The 22,124-nt window shown below is 41.9% G+C and overlaps 1 protein-coding gene across 1 annotated transcript in view; it reads left to right on the top strand.

Moving 5' to 3' along the window:
• The first annotated feature begins 22 nt into the window (after positions 1-22).
• The window catches only part of LOC135517557 (N-chimaerin), a 53,358-nt gene continuing 31,256 nt past the window's right edge, over positions 23-22,124 (top strand). The window contains exons 1-7 of the mRNA XM_064941970.1: positions 23-109; positions 421-495; positions 2,225-2,263; positions 2,353-2,408; positions 17,692-17,723; positions 17,816-17,929; positions 19,676-19,964. Coding sequence (XP_064798042.1) covers positions 477-495; positions 2,225-2,263; positions 2,353-2,408; positions 17,692-17,723; positions 17,816-17,929; positions 19,676-19,964 — 549 coding nt within the window. The 5' untranslated portion in view covers positions 23-109; positions 421-476. The remainder of the gene's footprint in view (positions 110-420; positions 496-2,224; positions 2,264-2,352; positions 2,409-17,691; positions 17,724-17,815; positions 17,930-19,675; positions 19,965-22,124) is intronic.

Here is a 22,124-nt window from a genome sequence, read left to right as displayed (position 1 = left end):
AGCAGCGTCACATGGTACCCATGGTAACACTTTGGCCTGAAATTGAGTGTGATGGTCGCGTGATATCACAAGATGGCGACTTCGTTATAGATGGATACGGTGATGTGGTGTAAGTACAATGTGTTGGGCTCAACTATATTGTCTATATGCATCGGATAGAGTACATATTGGCTTTATCCCCAATGCAGATGAATTAATGTTTGCGATCTTTGTATTTGTTTATTTTTGCCATGAAGTCGGCGGCTCTAGCGTAGCGGTGACTCACAGTGTGAGCAAACGCGTTAACGTTAAGTAGTTAACGCTAGCTAGCCTGGACTGGCTCTGTTATTGTAGTAGGAACGGTTTATACAGTTTAACATTTTCTTGTTGCTATATGTTTTCTCGCAAATTAATATGTATTCACTGTATTCCCATTATCAGCTTTCTAAACTGCGGTGGAAATTGTCATCTATTGGGCATCAGTTAAAGCACCAAGAATGGCTCTAAATGTCTTTGGTAAGTTAAGTTAAGCGAGCAAACTGTTCGCTTCTGTCAGTTTGATACATTTCTAGTTCCAATACCAGCTCTAACGTCATCTTCCAAGTAATGCATGTGACAGATATGCAAATGTTATGCTATCGAAATGTGGTCAGTGTTTGGCTATCCAGCTACCCTTTTTGGCCATGTCGGGAGGCCTGTATAGAGTTCTTTCGCGCGAGATGAAAACGTATTTTGCGTCAGCAGATTTGTAGATACGATGTTGGCTGGCTAGCTAACTAACAGTTTAGTCATTATAAGCGTTACAGCCTTTTAGGTCATGTCAAAACCTCTTGATCACCAGAGGGCATCACAAGGTGTTGAATGACACACTTTGTCAGCCTGTCTGTGATGATTGGCAAAGGACCCTTTTCAAGAGCTGGAATAGTAGACTACAGGCTATTGCCGTGTTTTTTTGTTGTTGTTGCATCAAACAAAAACTATTGGCAATTTAGCAACAATGATAGGGGGATGCTATACAGGGGTAGGCATCGACATGTCTGTCACTTTTGGTCCGACTGGGAAAGGGAGAGAAAATGCATAAATAAGTTAGGGGACAGGAAATGTATTCCATTTCAAGTTTAAGATAGAGCTGACATCCAGGCTGTGGGGGATGAAACGGGAAGCTCTGTGCTTCCGACAGATCCAGTGTATTCTGTTGGAACACGCATGCCATAGTCCTTTCAGGATGTGGGTTGTGGTTAAAAGCAGTCTGCAGCAGTCTGTAGTGCATTCGTTTTTTGAAGGTCAGAACATCTTTGAAGTAGCCTAATTCAAATCTTTGGCAGTAGTAAGTAGTAGCTATCTTTTGAAGGTATCCTAGGCAATGGTATTTACCCAAACTGCATGTGGTACGGTTTAGTATAGAACAGTGGTATTTTTTTGTAAGGATGTGTTGCTATGAGTGGAGACAGAGCGACCATATCAACAATGCCAGACGTGTTAGAAGAGTTTTGTGTTCTGCCTCTTTTTTATGTTTATGCTTCCTACACTGCAATGTGGCTGAGGCATTAAAGGAGAGCATAACTGTCTCTTGAACTCTGCTCTACGAGTTAAATGACAAAAAAATGGTGCATTTACTGCCAGTCCACCACCAACATGGATGGATGTGCGGAGGCTATGTCATAACTCCATGGCCAGATACTGCGTCTTGGGGCCAGCTGCACCTCCTTTTTAGTGAGATGAGCTGCGCTGAAAAAAAGTGTAATATGAAAAGTCAATTCCATGCCCCCATAAAACAGTTTGGTTTGGCACCATGATGTATACATTTTTTAATGTATGCATGCTCTTACTTCTCTTGTACAATAAGTGTAAGCTAATATTAATGCTAGATTTATTGTGAATGTGCATAAAATACACTGCATTAGTTTGGTATTGTTGATTAGGCTAGTCTCAAAGTATCTTGCGTGTAGCCTAAAATGAGTAACCTATATTATTCTCAAAGGCAATTCAGATGTGCTAAAGGCCCGCTAGTGTAATAACATTTTTTTGTAAAAAATATGATGTCTTTTGTTACTGAATCTGTTCACTTGCTGTCGATGGAGCAAATCAAATTTGTCAGGTGGCTTAATCAGCACAGTTTAAGTGTAGTGTGATACAATGGCCACCTGGAGGCACTGTAAATCAGGGAACAAAGATTTTTGTTCGTCTGTCAATGTTGATTTAAAAAAAAAAAGAAAAAAAATATATTATGTTCTTCCTTCCTCAGACCATGATGAATACAGACCACCAGTGTGGAAATCTTATCGTGAGTATAAATGTATTCTAATGATTAAAATATTGTAGGGAGCACTGTAATCATGATGTTTTACTGACTGTGTTCTGTTTTTGCACCAGTGTATCAGCTCCAGCAGGAGGCACCACATCCACGGCGATTGACCTGCACCTGTGAGGTAAGCAAACAGATAGACACAATGGAGACACATTTCAGCTATTCGTAATAGATTCTCAACCTTAATATAATATTATTAAACAAAATGCTTCCAATATGACAATTTTATATGAACTGGAAACAATTTACTGCAACACTTGATGAACTGTGACAATATAGGTCTGCACAGGACTAATTTCTTCATCCTGCTCCTGCAGCTTTTTTATACCGCACCCACCACTTTCTCCTGTTTTTTTTGGTGAACTCCCACCTGCTCCTGCAACAACTGGTCCCACCCAACAGCAGTTCCAAAATGTTATTTTAGGCTTAGCTAACTTGGGAGCCCTGGTCCCAGCAATTTTGCCACCCTAGGCAATATCAAAATGCACAACAGCCAAATAAATAGGTTAAATGATCAGATATTCTCACATGGCCAATTTTTCATGTTAGGCTACCGGTAGGCTATTATTGGGCTACATATCAGCCAATAGGCAAGGGGTAATTTGAAAGAGATCCAGAGTTTGAGAGAAGTAGAATAGATTGGGTACTTGACTTGAGCTACATTTTGCATAATTTTTAGGAGCGGGACGATTTTCAGGCGGAGACGTGTTAATGTAGTAAACTACACTCACAGGCCAGTTAGCAGGTACACCCACCTAGTACTGGGTCGGACCCCCACCCTACTAGGTGTCGGAAACATTTCACAGGGATGTTGGTCCATGCTGACACAATGGCATCATGCAGTTGCTGCAGAATGGATGCCAGTACATTCATGCAGCAAACAACCCGTTCCATCTCATCCCAAAGATGCTCTATTGGGTCTGTGGAGTGCGCTGGCTACTCAAATAAACTGAACATGCTGTCATGTTCTAGGCGATTTTATTTTATTTATTTTAATTTTATTTTTTTACTCCTCAATTATCCAGTGTTGGTGATCGTGTGCCCACGAGCTGCTTCTTCTTATTTTTAGCTGATAGGAGTGGAACACTGTTCACACACCTCTTGTTGGGGAAGGTAAAATGTTGCAATTTTAACCAAATTTCGTGCAATTCAACACATTTTGCATGGGGCAGAGATTTTTTGTTGTTGCTGTTTCTTAAAGATCATTTTCTATAATTCTAAGGGTTCTTCCACATCTTTTGGGTGTTTATATGATACCAGGTAAGCCCGGTACGTATTGACCCCGTTATGGATCCGGTCCACAGTCCGCCAGTTGATTATGGAGGTCCGAGATAGACACTGTCATGCTTGAAAAACTCGGGAGGGTGGCAGTTTGGCCGGCAGCGACGATCATACCATGCTCCAAGTTGCTTAGGTCACTAGTTTTGCCCATTCTAATGTTCAATCAACAGTAACTGGATGCTTGTCTGCCTACTTTATATAGCAAGCCACAGCCACGTGACTCACTGTCTGTAGGTGCGATCCATTTTCATGACCTGGGTGGTGTACCTAATAAACTGTTTGGTGAGTGTTTTTACATTTGTCATTTAGCAGACTCTTATCCAGGGTGACTTACAGTTATAGCTCATATTTAGGACGTTTCAGAATCGCAGAACTAAATCGTATGTAATTGTGGCAGATGCTCAAATGTTCTAGGAGGAGACTAGGGCTTGTCGTATTTAAAGTTATATCTGTATGGTTTCACATACCAGTATAGATTTTTACAATATTGTCTATAATGGTATTTTAAAGGTGCAATATGCAGAAATCGCTCCACCATTTTCTGGTTGCTAAAATTCGAATAGTTCTCCTATTTTCAATTTGTGTGACAAAACAAGTGGACATTGTAGATCTAAACCACTGTGAAATATAGTATTTTCCATAACCAAAAATATTGTGTTTTGAAGATGGTGTAAAAGACACACAAACTAAACTTAAAAACATGAAGCATAGAAATAGTGCACCGAGAACAGAAATGGTGCCGGAGAGGAAGGCAGACGTTTTACATGTCCCCAACCGATTGTGTTTTTTTGTTTGTTTATTTGCCTTGTTTGTAACTCATTTTTAAAACTTATTTTGTACATAATGTTGCCGCTACCGTCTCTTATGACCGAAAATAACTTCTAGACCACAGGACTGCGAATACTCACCACGGACTAGCAGAATCCTTTTTTCCCTTTCACAAGTCTGACGAGCTCGATGCGAAGGATATACTGCTTTCTCGGGAGTCCCTGATCCCCGTGATTTGCGGAGAAAAAGGGGCTGAAGGGCGGGCTGCCTTCTGAGAATTCGTAGGTGATCGAATAAACCACTTGCAAATGTGAAATCTTTGGGGAATAAAATCGATGACCTATGCGGAAGATTAAACTACCAATGGGACATTTAAAACTGTATCTTATGCTTCATGGAGTCGTGGCTGAACGACGACACTTAACATACAGCTAGCTGGCTGGTTATACGCTGTATCAGCAGGATAGAACAGTGGCGTCTAGTAAGACGAGGGGCAGCGGACTATGTAAATAACAGCTGGTGCACGATATCTAAGGAAGTCTCGAGCTATTGCTCGCCTGAGGTATAGTATCTCATAAGCTGTAGACCACACTACCTACCTAGAGTTTCTGTATATTTCGTAGCGGTTTTTACATACCATCACAGTCAGAGGCTGGCACTAAGACAGCTTTGAATGAGCTGTATTCCGCCATAAGCAAACGCACACCCAGAGTCGGCACTACTAGTAGCCTGGGACTTCAATGCAGGGAAACTGAAATCCGTGTTTACCAAATTTCTGTCAGCATGTTAAATGTGCAACCAGAGGAAAACAAATTCTGGGCCACCTCTACTCCACACACAGAGACGCATACAAAGCTCTCCCCCGCCCTCCATTTGGCAAATCTGATTCCTGCTTACAAGTAACAATTAAAGTGTGAAGCACCAGTGACTAGATCAATTAAAAAGTGGTGAGATGAAGCCGATGCTAAGCTACAGGACTGTTTTGCCAGCACAGACTGGAATATGTTCCGGGATTCTTCCAATGGCATTGAGGAGTACACCACATCAGTCATTGGCTTCATCAGTAAGTGCATCGATGACGTTGACATCTCAGTGACCGTATGTACCCCAACCAGAAGCCATGGATTACAAGCAGCATCCGCACTGAGCTAAAGGGTAGAGCTGCCTCTTTCAAGGAGTGGGACTCCAACCTGGAAGCTTATAAGAAATCCAGCTATGCCCTCCGACGAACCATCAAACTGGTAAAGCGTCAATACAGGACAAAGATCGAGTTGTACTACACCTGCTCTGACTCTCGTCGGATGTGGCAGGGCTTGCAAACCATTACAGACTACAAAGGGAAGCACAGCCACGAGCTGCCCAGTGACACGAGCCTACCAAATGAGCTAAACTACTTCTATGCTCGTTTCGAGGCAAATAACACTGAAACATGCATGGGAGCACCAGCTGTTCCAAGAGACTGTGTAATCACGCTCTCCTCAGCCGATGTGAGTAAGACCTGTTAAACAGGTCAACATTCACAAGGCCCCAGGGCCAGACGGATAACCAAGACGTGTACTGCGACCATGCGCTGACCAACCTGCAAGTGTCTTCGCTGACATTTTCAATCTCTTCCTGTCCGAGTCTAATACCAACATGTTTTAAGCAGATCACCATAGTGCCTACGCCCAAGAACACTAAGGTGACCTTCCTAAATGACTACCGACCTGTAGCACTCACGTCTGTAGTCATGAAGTGCTTTGAAAGGCTGGTCATGGCTCACATCAACGCCATTATCCCAGAAATCTTACCCCCGCTCCAATTTGCATACCACCCCAACAGATCCACAGATGACTCAATGTCTATTGCACTCCACACTGCCCTTTCCCACCTGGACAAAAGCAACACCTATGTGAGAATGTTATTCATTGACTACAGCTCACCGTAGTAGCTAAGGACCCTGGGACGAAACACCTTACCTCTGCAACTGGATCCTGGACTTCCTGACTGGCTGCCCCCAGGTGGTAAGGGTAGGTAACAACACATCCGCCACACTGATCCTCAACACTGGGCCCCTCAGGGGTGCGTGCTCAGTCCCCTCCTGCACTCCCTGTTCACTCATGACTGCACGACACCAACACCATCATTAAATTTGTGATTGACACAAGTGGTAGGCCTGATCACGATGAGACAGCCTATAGGGAGGAGGTCAGAGACCTGGTTGTGCGGTGCCAGGACAACAACCTCTCCCTCAACGTGATCAAGACAAAGGGGCTGCAGTGGAGCAGGTTGAGAGCTTCAAATTCCTTGGTTTCCACATCCCCAACAAACTAACATGGTTCAAGCACAACAAGGCAGTCGTGAAGAGGGCATGACACCCTATTCCCCCTCAGGAGACTGAAAATATTTGGCATGGGTCCTCAGATCCTCAAAAGGTTCTACAGCTGCATCACTGCCTGGTATGGCAACTGCTCCGCCTCTGACAGCAAGGCACAACAGATTAGTGCGAACGGCCCAGTACATCACTGGGGCCAAGCTTCCTGCCATCCAGGGCCTCTAACAGGCGGTGTCAGAGGAAGGCCTAAATAATGTAAAAGACTCCAGCTACCCTAGTCATAGACTGTTCTCTCCACTACCTCACGGCAAGCGGTAACGGTGTGCTAAGTCTTGGTCCAAGAGGCTTCTAAACAGCTTCTACCCCATAGCCATAAGACTCCTGAACATCTAATCAAATGGCTACCCAGATTATTTGCATTGCCCCTTCTCCCCCTCTTTTACACTGCTGCTACTCTCATTTTTTTTATTTTACCTTTGTTTAAAACCTGTTGTGACTCTAGGGGCAGTATTTTAATTTTTGGGAAAAAACGTTCCCGTTTTAAATGGGATATTTTGTCAGGACAAGATGCTAGAATATGCATATAATTGAAAGGATAGAAAACACTCTAACGTTTCCAAAACTGTAAAGATATTGTCTGTGAGTATAACAGAACTGGTGTTGCAGGCGAAAGCCTGAGAAAAATCCAATCCGGAAGTGCCCCATATTTTGAAAGCGCTGCGTACCAATGAGTCCCCATTGAGCTGTGAATGTGCCATCAACCAGCTTACGCTTTGTACGTATTCCCCAAGGTGTCTACAGCATTGTGACGTAGTTTTACGCATTTATGTTGAAGAATACCCGTAGGGGGCTACATTGCTCAAGTGGTCACATGATGCTCCCGGAGAAAATCTTGCGTAAAGTACAGAGGTAGCCATTATTCCAATCGCTTTTACTGAGAAACCAATTGTCCCGGTTGATATATTATCGAATAGATATTTGAAAAACACCTTGAGGATTGATTCTAAACAACGCTTGCCATGTTTCTGTCGATATTATGGAGCTAATTTGGAATATTTCCGGTCGATTTCTCAGCCAAACGTGACTAACAAACGGAGCTATTTCACCTTCAAAAATAATATTTTGGGAAAAAATGAACTTTGGCTATCTACCTGGGAGTCTCGTGAGTGAAAACAACATCCGAAGTTCATCAAAGGTAAACGATTTAATTTGATTGCTTTTCTGATTTTCGTGACAAGGTTGCCTGCTGCTTGTGGTGAAGTAAATACAATATAGCAATTAAAAACACTGGAATTGTAGATTTGCAGTAGGTGAATGTGCAAAGTAGAAATACTGGGGTGCGAGGGAACTAAATAAATAAATACAGTTGGGTAGGAGGTAATTGTTTGGGCTATTTATAGATGGGCTATGTGCAGTGATCTGTGAGCTGCTCAGATAGCTGGTGAGGGAGATAAGCGCTTCCAGTTTCAGAGATTTTTGTAGGTCGTTCCAGTCATTGGCAGCAGAGAACTGGAAGGAGAAGCGGCCAAAGGAGGAATTGGCCCTGGGGGTGACCAGTGAAAATGGTGGGTGCTGCTATGGTGACCAGCGAGCTGAGATAAGGCGGGACTGCAGAAGTCAGGGCATTCTTATTTCTTGCCCTTTGCGGAGCAGCACAGAGCTGTCAAGCATAGCTGTTGTGAAGGTAGTGAGTTTGTGATTATACAGGACCTCCTGCCCCAAACTACCGTCAAACATTCATGTCAATGGGGAGCTATATGGTGCCCTCTGCATTGTTAAAAAATTTGAAAGGCGCACAGCGATGCTAAAGAGATCAATTTGGCCTATGTATGGATAAATTGGTTTTTAGTTCCCTCTACACCGACACAAACAGTATTCCACAGACACTAACACACACCGTTGTTCTCAGCCATATTTGTCTTGAATACTTTGGCCTTTAATTTTATTAGATAAAGAAGCCCAGATGGGATGATTTCTAAATAATTGAATTGCATGTGTATTATTTGGAATTGAAGGGGCTCAGTCACACAGGCCATTCTCTGACACAATTGTGCCATGACCCTCTATTGACATTCTGAGGAGATGGGGAGCCCATTTGCATGAGTTGTATCTCAGAAGCCAGTTTACTGGGTTTGGCGTGGGGGTTAATTATAAATAATGCAGTCTGAACAGTAGCTTTAGAATATAAAGTTGAGAGAGTGTTGATTTCAGGGGTTGCCATTTTATGCTTAGTCCACAAATCTTTAGGCTATTCCCTGGAGATGATGCCTTCCTCTGTCTGCTTTTTAACCTTCATAACCTTCAACTAACATTTATATAAGGTTACATGAGGTGAAACCAGGCAATTTAATAAGTAGAGCTGGGACTATAAACCCCAAATTATCATCATCAACCATACTGATCAGGCATTTTGCTGATATCGTTGGTTACGATAAGTAGCCTATATAGCAATGTGAAGTTTGAAATTAAATACATTTCCTAATATGGGTGATTGTTAATGGGACAATTTATGGCCACAACTATTCGACTAGTAGTTTTAAAGGATAAAAAAAACTTGCAGATTAATGTTCTAAACTTATTGTTCTATTTGTTATCATCTCAATTCAGGCAATTTATCACAATATAGATTTTTGTCCATATTGCCAAGCTCTAATAAGTAGTCTGCTCTTTTGCGCATACTGTATATAGCACTTTCTCTTGTCTAACACTACTGTATTTTAGTTTGTAATATGCTAAATGTTTTAATCGCAAATTATCATACATATGCCTATTGTAGTTTTGTCTATGTTGCTTGCTTCCAGATTGGAAGTGATGGAAAGATTCAGACTTTGTCTGGTTGTTTTCTGCTCATTGCTGTATGTCTGCCCGAAGGTAAATTGTTAGCTGACCTCTCCTGTGGTGTTTTGGAAATTTCCTTAATTACCAAATGATGAGAGAGCAAATCACACACCAGTCAGAGTTATGCTTAATATTCACCTTTTAATAATAATGAAGCTTTTTGACTTTGACAACCCATTCGTTTCTTCCTAGTTGGAATGGTGTTCATTAACTTCAATTACTCCTTGTCCGTGTCTCACAATCCCACCTTATGAACTCGCATTGTTAATCAGATATAATAAAACAGAGTATAAGTTTACTTAGTTACAATTCTATTTAAAATGGGGATATTGTTTATAAATTTATTCATAATAATTTTAACAGTTCCCCCTCAATCATCCCTTCACATGGTTTAAAAGATACGTTTACATATGAAGACAAACCTGACCTCTCCCCTCTCTGGGGCCCAAGTAACTGAGCCCTGACAGAGAAAGGATAACTGCAAACGGCTAACACTATAGTACAAAAAAATAGTATCTCACAAGCATATTATGAAAATAAGATGTTTTATCTATGTTACCCAACTAATTCTGATTCATCCCGAACAGTGGACATGCACTCTACTGGGAATGTAAACACTTGCTGGTGTAAGTGGAGGATTCAAGGCTGATTACCCTGCCTGTATCTAATAGCTTGTTCTGCCTGCACCAATAGAAATCATATGCCCTGGCAGCCAGCCATCAGCCCTGATCTCTGATGCAAACTACAACGTCCGTCTCTCCGCCCGCCCAGTACCGGTCAAAAGTTTGGACACATACTCATTCCAGGGTTTTTCTTTATTTTTGACTATTTTCTACCTTGCGTAATAGTGAAGACATCAAAACTATAAAATAACACACATTGATTCATGTAGTAACACAAAAAGTGTTTGAAGAATCTAAAATATATTTAGATTTTTTAAAGTAGCCACCCTTTGCCTTGACAGCTTTGCACACTCTTGGCATTCTCTCAACCAGCTTCACCTGGAATGATTTTCCAACAGTCTTGAAGGAGTTCCCACATATGCTGAGCACTTGTTGGCTCAATTGGGTTGAGGTCGAGTGATTGTGGAGGCCAGGTCATCTGATACAGCACTCCATCACTCTCCTTCTTGGTCAAGTAGCCCTTCCACAACTTGGAGGTGTGTTGTGTCATTGTCCTGTTGAAAAACAAATTATATTCTCACTAAGCGCAAACCAGATGGGGTGGCATATCGCTGCAGAATTCTGTGGTAGCCATGCTGGTTAAGTGAAGCTTGAATTCTAAATAAGTCAACAAAGCACCATCTCACCACCTCCATGCATCATGGTGGGAACCACACATGCAGAGATCATCCATTCACCTACTCTGCATCTCACAAAGACACGGCGGTTGGAACCAAAAATCTAATTTGGACTCATCAGACCAAAGGACAGATTTCCACCGATCTAATGTCCATTGCTCATGTTTCTTGGCCCAAGCAAGTCTCTTCTTATTGGTGTCCCTTAGCAGTGGTTTCTTTGCAGGCATTTCAACCATGAAGGCCTAATTAAACTCAGTCTCCTCTGAACAGTTGATGTTGATGTGTCTGTTACTTGAGCTCTGAAGCATTTATTTGGCTGCAATTTTGGAGACTGGTACCTCTAATGAACTTACCGTCTGCAGCAGCAGTTACTCTGGGTCTTCCTTTCCTGTAGCGGTCCACATGAGAGCCAGTTCCATCACAGTGCTTGATGGTTTTCGCGACTGCTCTTGAAGAAACTTTCAAAGTTCTTAATGTTCCTCATTGACTGACCTTCATGTCTTAAAGTAATGAAGGACTATTGTTTCTCTGCTTATTTGAGCTGTTCTTGCCATAATATGGACTTGGTTTTTTAACAAATAGGGCTATCTTCTGTATACCACCTCTACCTTCTCACAACTGATTGGCTCATGAAGTTGGTTGAGAGAACGTGCAAAGATGTCAGCAAGGCAAAGGTGCTACTAAAATTGTGTAACGCTTTTGGTTACTACATGATTCCATATGTGTTATTTTAAATAATTGATGTCTTTACTATTATTCTACAATGTAGAAAATAGTAAAAAAAAAAAAAAAAAAAAAACTTCAATGAGTAGGAAAGTATTCAGACCTATTTACGTTTTCCAGATTTTGTTACATAACAGCCTTATTCTAAAAATGGATTTAAAAAAAATCTAATTTTGCTATGAGACACAAAATTGAGCTCAGGTGCATCCTGTTTCCATTGCTCATCCTTGATGTTTCTGAAACTTGATTGGAGTCCACCTGTGGTAAATTCAATTGATTGGACGTCATTTGGAACTGCACACACCTGTCTAATATAAGGTCCCACAGTTGACAGTGCATGTCAGAGCAAAAACCAAACCATGAGGTCGAAGGGTAACAACAAATGTCTGCAGCATTGAACATTTCCAAGAACACAGTGGCCTCCATAATTCTTAAATGGAAGAACTTTGGAACAGCCAAGACTCTTCCTCAAGCTGGCGGCCCGGCCGAACTGAGCAATCGGGGAGAAGGGCCTTACAATTTTTAAAACATTACAATACATTCACACATTTCACAACACTGTGCACCCTCAGGCCCCTACTCCACCTCTACCACATATCTACAGTACAAAATCTGTGCGCAGAGTGCGTATGTTATCGTGTGTGTATGCATGCGTCTGTGTTGCTTCACAGTCCCCGCAGTTCAGTAAGGTGTATTTTAGTTTTTTAAATCTAATTTTACTGCTTTCATGATTTACTTGATGTTCAGTAGAGTTACATGTAGTCATGGCTCTATGTAGTACTTTGCGCCTGCCATAGATTTTTCTGGACTTGGGGACTGTGAAGAGACCTCTTGTGGGGTATGCATGAATGTGCGCCAGTAGTTCAAACAGACAGCTCTGTGCATTCAACATGTCAATACCGTTCATAAATACAAGTAGAGATTCAGTTAATCTCTCCTCCACTTTGAGCCAAGAGAGATTGACATGCATTTTAATAATATTAGCTCTGTGTACATCCAAGGGCCAGCTGTGCTGCCCTGTTCTGAGCCAATTGCAATTTTCCCAAGACCCTTTTTGTGGTACCTGACCACACGACTGAACAGTAGTCCAGGTGCGACACAACTAGGGTCTGTAGGACCTGCCTTATTGATAGTGCTGTTAAGCAGGTAGAGCTTTGCTTTATTATGGACAGACTTCTCCCCATCAAAGCTACTGTTGTATCAATATGTTTTGACCATGATCATATACAATCCAGGGTTACTCCAAGCAATTTAGTCATCTCAACTTGCTTGAAGTTGAAGTTTAGGGTTTAGTGAATGAGTTTTCCCAAATGTAATGCTTTTAGTTTGAGAAATATTTAGGACTAACTTATTCCTTGCCACTCACTCTGAAACTAACTGCATCTCTTTGTTAAGTGTTGCAGTAATTTCAGTTGCTGTAGTAGTCATGTATAATGTTGAGTTATCCGCATACATAGACACACTGGCTTTACTCAAAGCCAGTGGCATGTCATTAGTAAAGATTGAAAAAGTAATGAGTCTAGACAGCTGCCCTGGGGAATTCTCTATTCTACTTGGATTATGTTGTAGAGGCTTCCATTTATAGAACACCCTCTGTATTCTGTTAGACAGGTAACTCTTTATCCACAATATAGCAGGGGGGGGGGGGGGTGTAAAGCCATAACACACAAGCTTTTCCAGCCGCGAACTATGATCGATAATGTCAAAAGCCGCACGGAAGTCTAACAAGACAGCCCCCACAATCTTTTATCAGCAATTTCTCTCAGCCAGTCATTTGTGTAAGTGCTGTGCTTGTTGAATGTCCTGCCCTATAAGCATGCAGAAAGTTTGTCAATTTGTTTACTGTAAAATAGCATTGTATCTGGTCAAACACAATTTTTTCCAAATGTTTACCAAGGTTTGGTAACAGGCAGATTGTTCGGCTATTTGAGCCAGTAAAGGGGGCTTTACTATTCTTAGGTAGCATAATGACTTTTGCTTGCCGCCAGGCTTGGGGGCAAACACTTTCTAGTAGGCTGAAATTGAAAATTTGGTTATATCGTCCACTATTATCCTCAGTAATTTTCCATCCAAGTTGTGACCAGACAGAAGCCACTCCTCAGTTTTATTTATTTGATTTATTTTACCTTTATTTAACTAGGCAAGTCAGTTAAGAACTAATTCTTATTTTCAATGTTGGCCTAGAAACATTTGGTAACTGCCTTGTTCAGGGGCAGAATGACAGATTTGTACCTTGTCAGCTCGGGGATTAGAACTTGCAATTTTTTTGGTTACGAGTCCATTAGGATACCCTTCTGTAAAAGGCACACTAAAGACTCTGACCATGAGAAACAAGATTTTCTGGTCTGATGAAATCAAGATTGAACTCTTTGGCCTGAATGCCAAGCATCACATCTGGAGAAAATCTGGCACCATCCCTACGGGGTGCTATGGTGGTACCCACAGCATGATGCTGCTATGTTTTTCAGTGGCATGGACTGAGAGACTAGTCAGGATCAAGGGGAAAGATCAACAGAGCAAAGTACAGATATATCCTTGATAACCTGTTCCAGAGCACTCGGCACCACAGACTGGGGCCAAGGTTCACCTTCCAACAGAACAACGACCCTAAGCACATAGCCACGACAACGTAGGAGTGGCTTTGGGACAAGTCTCTGAATGTCCTTGAGTGCCACAGCCAGAGCCCGGACTTGAACCTGATCAAACATCTCTGGAGAGACCTGAAAATAGCTGTGCAGCAATGCTCCCCATCCAACCTGACAGTGCTTGAGAGGATCTGCAGAGAAGAATGGGAGAACTCTCCAAATCCAGGTGTGCCAAGCTTATAGTGTCATACCCAAGAAGACGTGAGGCTGTCATCGCTGCCAAATGTGCTTCAACAAAGTACTTAGTAAAGGGTCTGACTACTTATGTAAAGGTATTTAATAAGGTAAAATATATAAATTAGCAAAATGTCTGAACCTGTTTTTAGTTTGTCGTTATGGGGTATTGTGTAGATTGAAGGAAGAAAATAAAAATCTTAGAATAAGGCTGTAACCTAACAAAGTGTAAATAATAATAATATAATAATAATATATCCCATTTAGCAGACGCTTTTGTCCAAAGCGACTTACAAGTCGGCTGGGGCCAACTTTTACATATGGGTGGCCCCAGCGGGAATCGAACACGACGCTTGGCGTTGCAAGCGCCATGCTCTTGAGCCACACAGGCAAGGGGTCTGAATACTTTCCGAAGCACTGCAGTTTTATTTTTTTAATGTCCTGCCTTGTGTGCACATTCGGTAGTACTGTATATCCTGGTATGGTACAGAAACGTTCCGAAAATATGTATACCACCCAACTCTAATTGCAACACAATAGTAATACATTTTCAACACATTTTGATATGTGAATTTCAAGTAGGATAGGCCTAGACAACTGCACTCAATTCTCTGTGACGTTGAACAGAATGATAGTCACCTCAGACACTTCTCGCAAACACTATCATTAATGTGATGATGGCTGTTCATCAAATAATTACATACCAAATTCAATTACGCAATTAAATTAATCATAACAATTAAGTAATCATCTGTGGCACCATGGGAAATGTATTTAACGAGTTTCCGTTTCTCGAATTAACTCAAGAATATCAGAATATCTCTATACTATCCGTCATCATCAATCATTTGCTCCTATTTCCGTCTCATTCTGAACGTCGTGATATTCTATAAATCTACACAAACCCTGGTCTACATAATGACTCAGCGATACACAAATTGGCTTCGTTAATTTATTTACTAAATAATCACACAGAAATACTTTAACACACACACAGGAGATATTATACGTTGATTACTAACATAATGCAATGCAAAGTCCCTGGTGGACTTTCCCGAAATGACAGCTGGTTACACAATGAAAGGGGGGGGTGTAAGAAAGGGCGAGAGGAGAGACAAAGGAATTCAACTATCGTACATTGGATATTTTGCACCCTGACAATCGCTCATTCGGATTTAGAAATGCAATGTACATATTTACGTGTATGTCTTTGTCGTCTCTCTTTGTTGAAATCGCCAGGCCTATGTTATGGGGAGTCAGTCGACAGTCTTTGGTTGTCCACCAGAGGTCACCATGCTGTTTGTAGTCGTAACTTCTTGGTCTCGGAGTGTCTGTTAGAACCAATCCTCCAAAGGTGTACCACGCGGTGTTCAGAGATGCTTGTTAGAATAGATCCTTTTGAGGTATCTATGGTGGTGAAAGGAATTATATTACATATACAGCTGCTGACTGAATGTGTAGTTTAGTTTTCACTGCCACTCGTTGAGAGTTTGAGGGCTGTTGTGGAAATTTCCTGTATTTACCAAATCATGAGAGCAAACCACACACAAGTCAAGAGTTATCACAAAATCCATCTTTAATTATATGAGCTCCATCACAACCCTGTGACTCAGATCAATTCAGTGTCTATAAATGAATTCTCTGAGAGTCCCTTACACATTGCAACTGAGATCCTTTATAGCAAAGACACACATAGCCAGACAGCATTAGGCACAATTTATCGTTTAGCTTTGTCTCCTAAACTATGTTCTTTTCTCAAACTCAGAACCTAAACAAATCCTCCATATCAACAGGCATATATCAAATCCACCCTATCTTGACAAGATCACAGAGACACATTGACTGGCACACAGACATTGTGGAGCCAAGAGATACACGCTTGACCTCTCCCCTCTCTGCGGCCCAAATAACTTAGTCTTGACAAAGACCAGATAACTGCAAACACCGCCACAGTATTATACAAAAATAAACATTCTGATGAGAAGTAACTTACAAACATATGATGAATATAAAACATCTTACCTATGTTACCAACTAATTCTGATTATTCCCCAACAGGGCCTTACCATTTTCTGGTCTAGTAGTTTTAAACCATTTTACACACCAGTAGCAACCCGGCATGTTTTGGTCTGGTGGAGTCTAACCATTCATGACGTTTGGCTCCTCACCTTCCACCTGCTTGGTCTCTAGAGAGAGAACCATTTGTAACGTAACTGGTCCAAATGGTTGATTATTCAGGGTACAGCTAGAACCACTACACACCGGTAACAACCCGGCAGTTTTTGGTCTCTATTTAAATGGCAAGCATTTCAATGTGTAGCCACCGCTCCACGTTTTCTGGTGTCATGTAAATTTCATTAGGAGTCCTTTTTATAACCACTCTGGAAAAAGGGGTGTTCCATCCTTTTGGCATAATGTCCATGTCCGTGTGGTTACTGACATGGCTAAAATCCCATTTCATCTTCTCACATATAGTTTCATATTTAATCATAAATTTTACAACATTTAGATGTAACTCTGACATACATTGTGAAAGCTTGTAAAGTTACAATGTTTCCGTTATAACGTCTTTAATGATATCCCAAATGATATGACATAATCATTGTTTGGATCACCATTGACCATTCCCCACATTCTTTATGTTAGGAATATTGTTTCATTATCCATTTTTGGATGTTGAAGTTCTTTGGGCAAGAACCTCTGTAACCTCTGTAGAACCTCTCACATTCCATTCTTGGATACTGGGAGGCGGAGGGAGAAAGTTAGAAACCATTTGCGTCTCGTTAAGTCGTTATTCCTCGGGGGGGGCTACTGCGATCTTTGATCCTCACCCATGAGGGAAAGTCATGACAGTCTTGTCACTTTTCCATAGAAGCGCTGAAACCCCTCACAGATATTTATTTTACTTCATAGCCAGTTGAATATATATAAAAGCAAAGGCTTGCATGAGTGTGAGAAGCGATGCAAAATGTGTTCTGTTCTCGCCGCCACATTGAGTATTACATTCCGGCTTGGCCAGTCCCTAGATGGACACCTGTGCCTGCTAGCATTGTCTCTGACTATGGTGCTTGGCCAGTGACCTTCCTCTGAAACACTAGATGGGCTAGTGGGCATTAGATCCTGTTAAAGTTTGCTATACGTCTTCACAGTAGTCAAGTCGCACAGCATACGGTGGATAATTCTTTACTTTATCCTCCATGACGTTAAATAGTGCCCTACGGGAATGCTTCCCAGTGTTATAGCTGATGCAAGTAGAGTACTATTGGAATGACTTAGTTCTCATCTGGTTGTCTAACTTTGACTAGTTTTCGGATTGTCAGTCTATTTTTTACTTAACAATGGAATATTTATTTGCTTTCAGGTGGATAACCGGCCCAAATACTATGGGAGAGAGTAAGTTGGCTTATTTCCATTTGGAATGTGTATATACAAAACTAGTTTATCCAGTCAGTATCAGTATTTCCAATGTTCTGTCTTCTCCCCAGGTACCATGGGATGGTCTCCAGAGAGGAGGCTGACCAGCTGCTGAGTGTGGCAGAGGGCAGTTACCTCATCAGGGAGAGCCAGAGGCAGCCTGGGACCTACACACTGGCCCTACGGTTAGGCACACGCACATCCTTTCTACAGATTAACTTTCCAAAAAAGTGTGATTCATGACTTGTTTTTGGTTAGTTTTTAAACTTTTTTTTTGGGGGGGGGGGGGAGTTTCACCACTTTTTTCTCCCCAATTTTAAGGAGGTCCGCAGGGCCAATTTTGCAACGCCTCATGGGTGTCACGCCCACCTGTGAGAGAGCCTCGAATCCAGGTCTGAAGTAAATGCTTCAAGCACTGTGATGCAGTGCCTTAGACTTTTTTTTAACTCCCCAATTTTAAGGGAGGTTTTTGGCTCGGGTCAGGATGCAACCTTTCCAATGAGTCGAAGTGGTAGTGAACGTCCGTGACCGGCCAGTGCTGAAAGCGCGTAGTGCTTAAAAATAGTCTGTCCTCGGTTGCAACACTCACTACTGAGTTCCAAACTGCCTCTGGAAGCAACGTCCACATAATAACTGTTCGTCGGGAGCTTCATGAAATGGTTTTCCATGGCTGAGCAGCCGCACACAAGCCTAAGATCATCATGCGCAATGCCAAGCGTCGGCTGGAGTGCTGTGAAGTTCACCGCCATTGGACACCGGTGCAGTTGAAACGCGTTCTATGACGTGATGAATCACGATTCACCATCTGGCAGTCCAACAGACAAACACATAGTGCCAACTGTAAAGTTTGGTGGAGGAGGAATAATGGTCTGGGGCTTTATTTATTTATTTTTCGGTCTGATGCTTCTCTCAAACACTTTCCATCCCATATCTCCTTTGGTCACGCTAAAGCAGAGGTAATGAGTGTTTTGGGCTCTAAGTGTTTTTATATACTAGGGCAGTGTTTCAAATTCTCAAGCAATGAGGTTTTGAAATGCAAATAAACCGCTTTTCTTCCTCCTGGATATCTGATAGAAGAACAAGAAGGCGTTCTTTTCTCTCTGCTTAAGTGCCTCACCCTTGCTGATTCTCTGCTATAGTTGATTTCCATATATATATAATCACCTCCTGTGTAAGGGTGGGTGGAAAATGGTGCCCCACTATGGGCTGCCTTGGTTCTGAATTTGGAAAGGTTGTATTTTGGGTTAGGTAATAAACTTTGGGTCTGGTAAGGATTCTTAGCTAGTTCGTTTAGTCCCCTGAGTTATTTGAAGCATCTCCCCTTATTTCCCATTGACAGATGAGATTGAAATATTGGTCTCTGGCATCTACCCAATGATGAAGAATTCCTTGCATTGTTCTGGCTCATGTTGTGCACAGTGATGGGATTTACTGATTTGTTGTTTGGCTTTTGCGGCATGAGAGGCCTTTTTCCTGTGAGATGAGGATGTACTTATTTATTATTATTATATATTTTTTTGCATTCGCTATACACTTGCTGTATTGACCAGCTCTAATAAAGGTCTCCATTATTTATAACCACTAAATTCAGGGAAGAAATTATTTGATCTAGCTGTCATTAATGGATATAAAAACCTCTTAGAGCTTTTGTGAAAATTATTTCATTTTGTTTTCCACTGATCTAGGGTATGAGGAAACGGAGGCAGGCAAAGGGATTTTATTCCTTTAGGGTCGGCTCTTCTCAGGTGTGTGTGTGTGTGTGTGTGTAATCATCCAAAGATTTTCCTTTTTCCACCCAGCTGTACGGCCTCCTTATTCTCCCCGGCTAAGACAGCGTGTAAAAACGCTCTCCTACCCATGGAAACTGATTGTCACAGATTTTTTTCCTTTCTTTTTTGTCTTCCTCTTCCCCCCTTCTATCATGGATCCAGCTTTGGAAATCAAACCAAGAACTTCCGCCTCTACCATGATGGGAAGCACTTTGTCGGGGAGAAGCGCTTTGAGTCCATCCACGACCTTGTGACAGATGGGCTGATCACACTCTACATCGAGACCAAGGCAGCAGAGTACATCGCTAAGATGACCATTAACCCAATCTATGAGCACATTGGCTACACAACACTCAACAAGGAGCCCACGCTGAAGAAACACCTGCCCGTGTGCAAGGAGGTTCCCGATAGGCCTGCTCCACAGGGAGAGCGGGTTGACGAGGAGAAAGGGGTAAGGAACAATCTCACACTGTCCTGAAAATGTCAGTCTTTTACTGTACTAGAATAGGAAACAAATGGAGACGGACGATGCTGAAATGAATCCAATGTGAAAACCAGGCAGAAGTAAAAAATGTTCCATGTCAAGTAATTCCCAGCTCTACTATTCTAAAGTGCAGAAAGTTGGTAGCACTGCTCTTGTTGCTTACCGAAAAAAAGTAGACCCAACATTTGCTGGTGTGTGGTTGTGTGTATACAGTGCATTCTGAAAGTATTCATACACCTTGACTTTTTCCTCATTTTGTTATGTGACAGCCTTATTCAAAAATGTATTAAATAGTTTTTTTCCATCATCAATCTACACACAATACCCCATTATGATGAAGAAAAAACAAATGTATTAAAAATATAAGACTGAAATATACTATTTGCATAAGTTTTCAGGCCCTTTACTCAGTACTTTATTGAAGCATGTTTTGGCAGCAATTACAGCCTCAAGTCTTCTTGGGTATGACGCTTCAAGTTTAGCACACCTGTATTTGGGGAACCTCTCCCATACAGATCCTCTCAAGCTCTGTCGGCTTGGATGGGGAGTGACGCTGCAGAGTTATTTTCAGGTCTCTCCAGAGATGTTTGATTGGGTTCACGTCCAGTCTCTGGCTGGGCCACTCACGGACATTCAGAGACTTGTCCCGAAGCCACTCCTGCATTTTCTTGGCTGTGTGCTTAGGGTTGTTGTCCTGATAGAAGGTGAATCTTCACCCCAGTCTGAGGTCCTGAGCGCTCTGGAGCAGGTTTTTGTCAAGGATCTATCTGTACTTTGCTCCATTAATCTTTCCCTCGATCCTGACTAATCTCCCAGTCCCTGCCGCTGAAAATTATCCTCACAGCGTGATGCTGCCACCACCATCATTCACCGTAGGGATGGTGCCAGGTTTCCTCCAGATTTGGCATTCAGGCCAAATAGTTCAAACTTGGTTTCATCAAACCAGATAATCTTGTTTCTCATGGTCTGAGAGTCCTCTAGGTGCCTTTTGGCAAACTCTAAGTGGGCTGTCATGTGCCTTATTCAGATCCTTTGCTATGAGACTCGAAATTGAGCTCCGGTGCATCCTTTTTCCATTAAGCATCCTTGATGTTTCTACAACTTGATTGGAGTACACCTGTGGTAAATTCAATTGATTGGAAATTATTTGGAAAGACACACAGCTGTCTATATAAGGTCGCACAGTTGACCGTGCATGTCAGAGAAAAAACCAAGCCATGAGGTCAAAGGAATTGTCCTTAGAGCGCCGAGAAAGGATTGTGTCGAGGCACAGATCTGGGGAAGTGTACAAAAAATATTCTGCATAATTTGAAGGTCCCCAAGAACACAGTGGCCTCATTCTTAAATGGAAGTTTAGAACCACCAAAAGACTCTTCCTAGACCTGGCTACCTGGCCAAACTGAGCAATTGGGGGAGAAGGGCCTAGGTCAGGTGACCAAGAACCCGATGGTCACTCCGACAGAGCTCCAGAGTTCTTCTGTGGAGTTGGGAGAACCTTCAAGAAGGACAAACATCTCTGCAGCACTCCACCAATCAGGCCTTTATGGTAGAGTGGCCAGACGGACAGCTGCTTGGAGTTTGCCAAAAGGCACCTAAAGGACTCTCAGGCCATGAGAAACAAGTAATGGGACTGAATATTTATGTAAATGTAATAAGTCAGTTTATTTTTTTAAATTAGCAAACCGTAAGAACAGTGAGAACCTTATCAACGGTCAAGCATGGTGATGGTTTGGGGTTGCTTTGCTGCCTCAGGATTTGGACAACTTGCCTTAATAGAACAGAGCATAATTCATGATTATATATTGAGAATTCTACAGGAGAATGTCAGACCATCAGTCTGAACTGAAGCGCAGCAGGGTCAAAACACTATCAAGTCTACATGAAAATGGTTAGTTGCAGCACAAGCTGCAACTATATAATGATGATGCTTTTAATCAGCTTCTTGATATGCTAACCCATCCACGTGACGGGTTTATCTTGGCAAAAGAAAAAAATGCTCACTAACGAAGACGTAAACAAATCTGTGCACAAGATTTAAGAGAAATAAGCTTTTTGTGTTGAAAATTTTAACATTTAATGGAAGCATATCCAACAGAATCCAGGTAAGGAAGGTGGGTATCTGGCTTC

Source organism: Oncorhynchus masou, chromosome 28 (assembly GCF_036934945.1).
Source record: "Oncorhynchus masou masou isolate Uvic2021 chromosome 28, UVic_Omas_1.1, whole genome shotgun sequence".
NCBI lineage: Eukaryota > Metazoa > Chordata > Actinopteri > Salmoniformes > Salmonidae > Oncorhynchus > Oncorhynchus masou.
The sequence above is the reverse complement of the archived record's forward strand: the minus strand, read 5'-3'. Positions and strand labels throughout refer to the sequence as shown.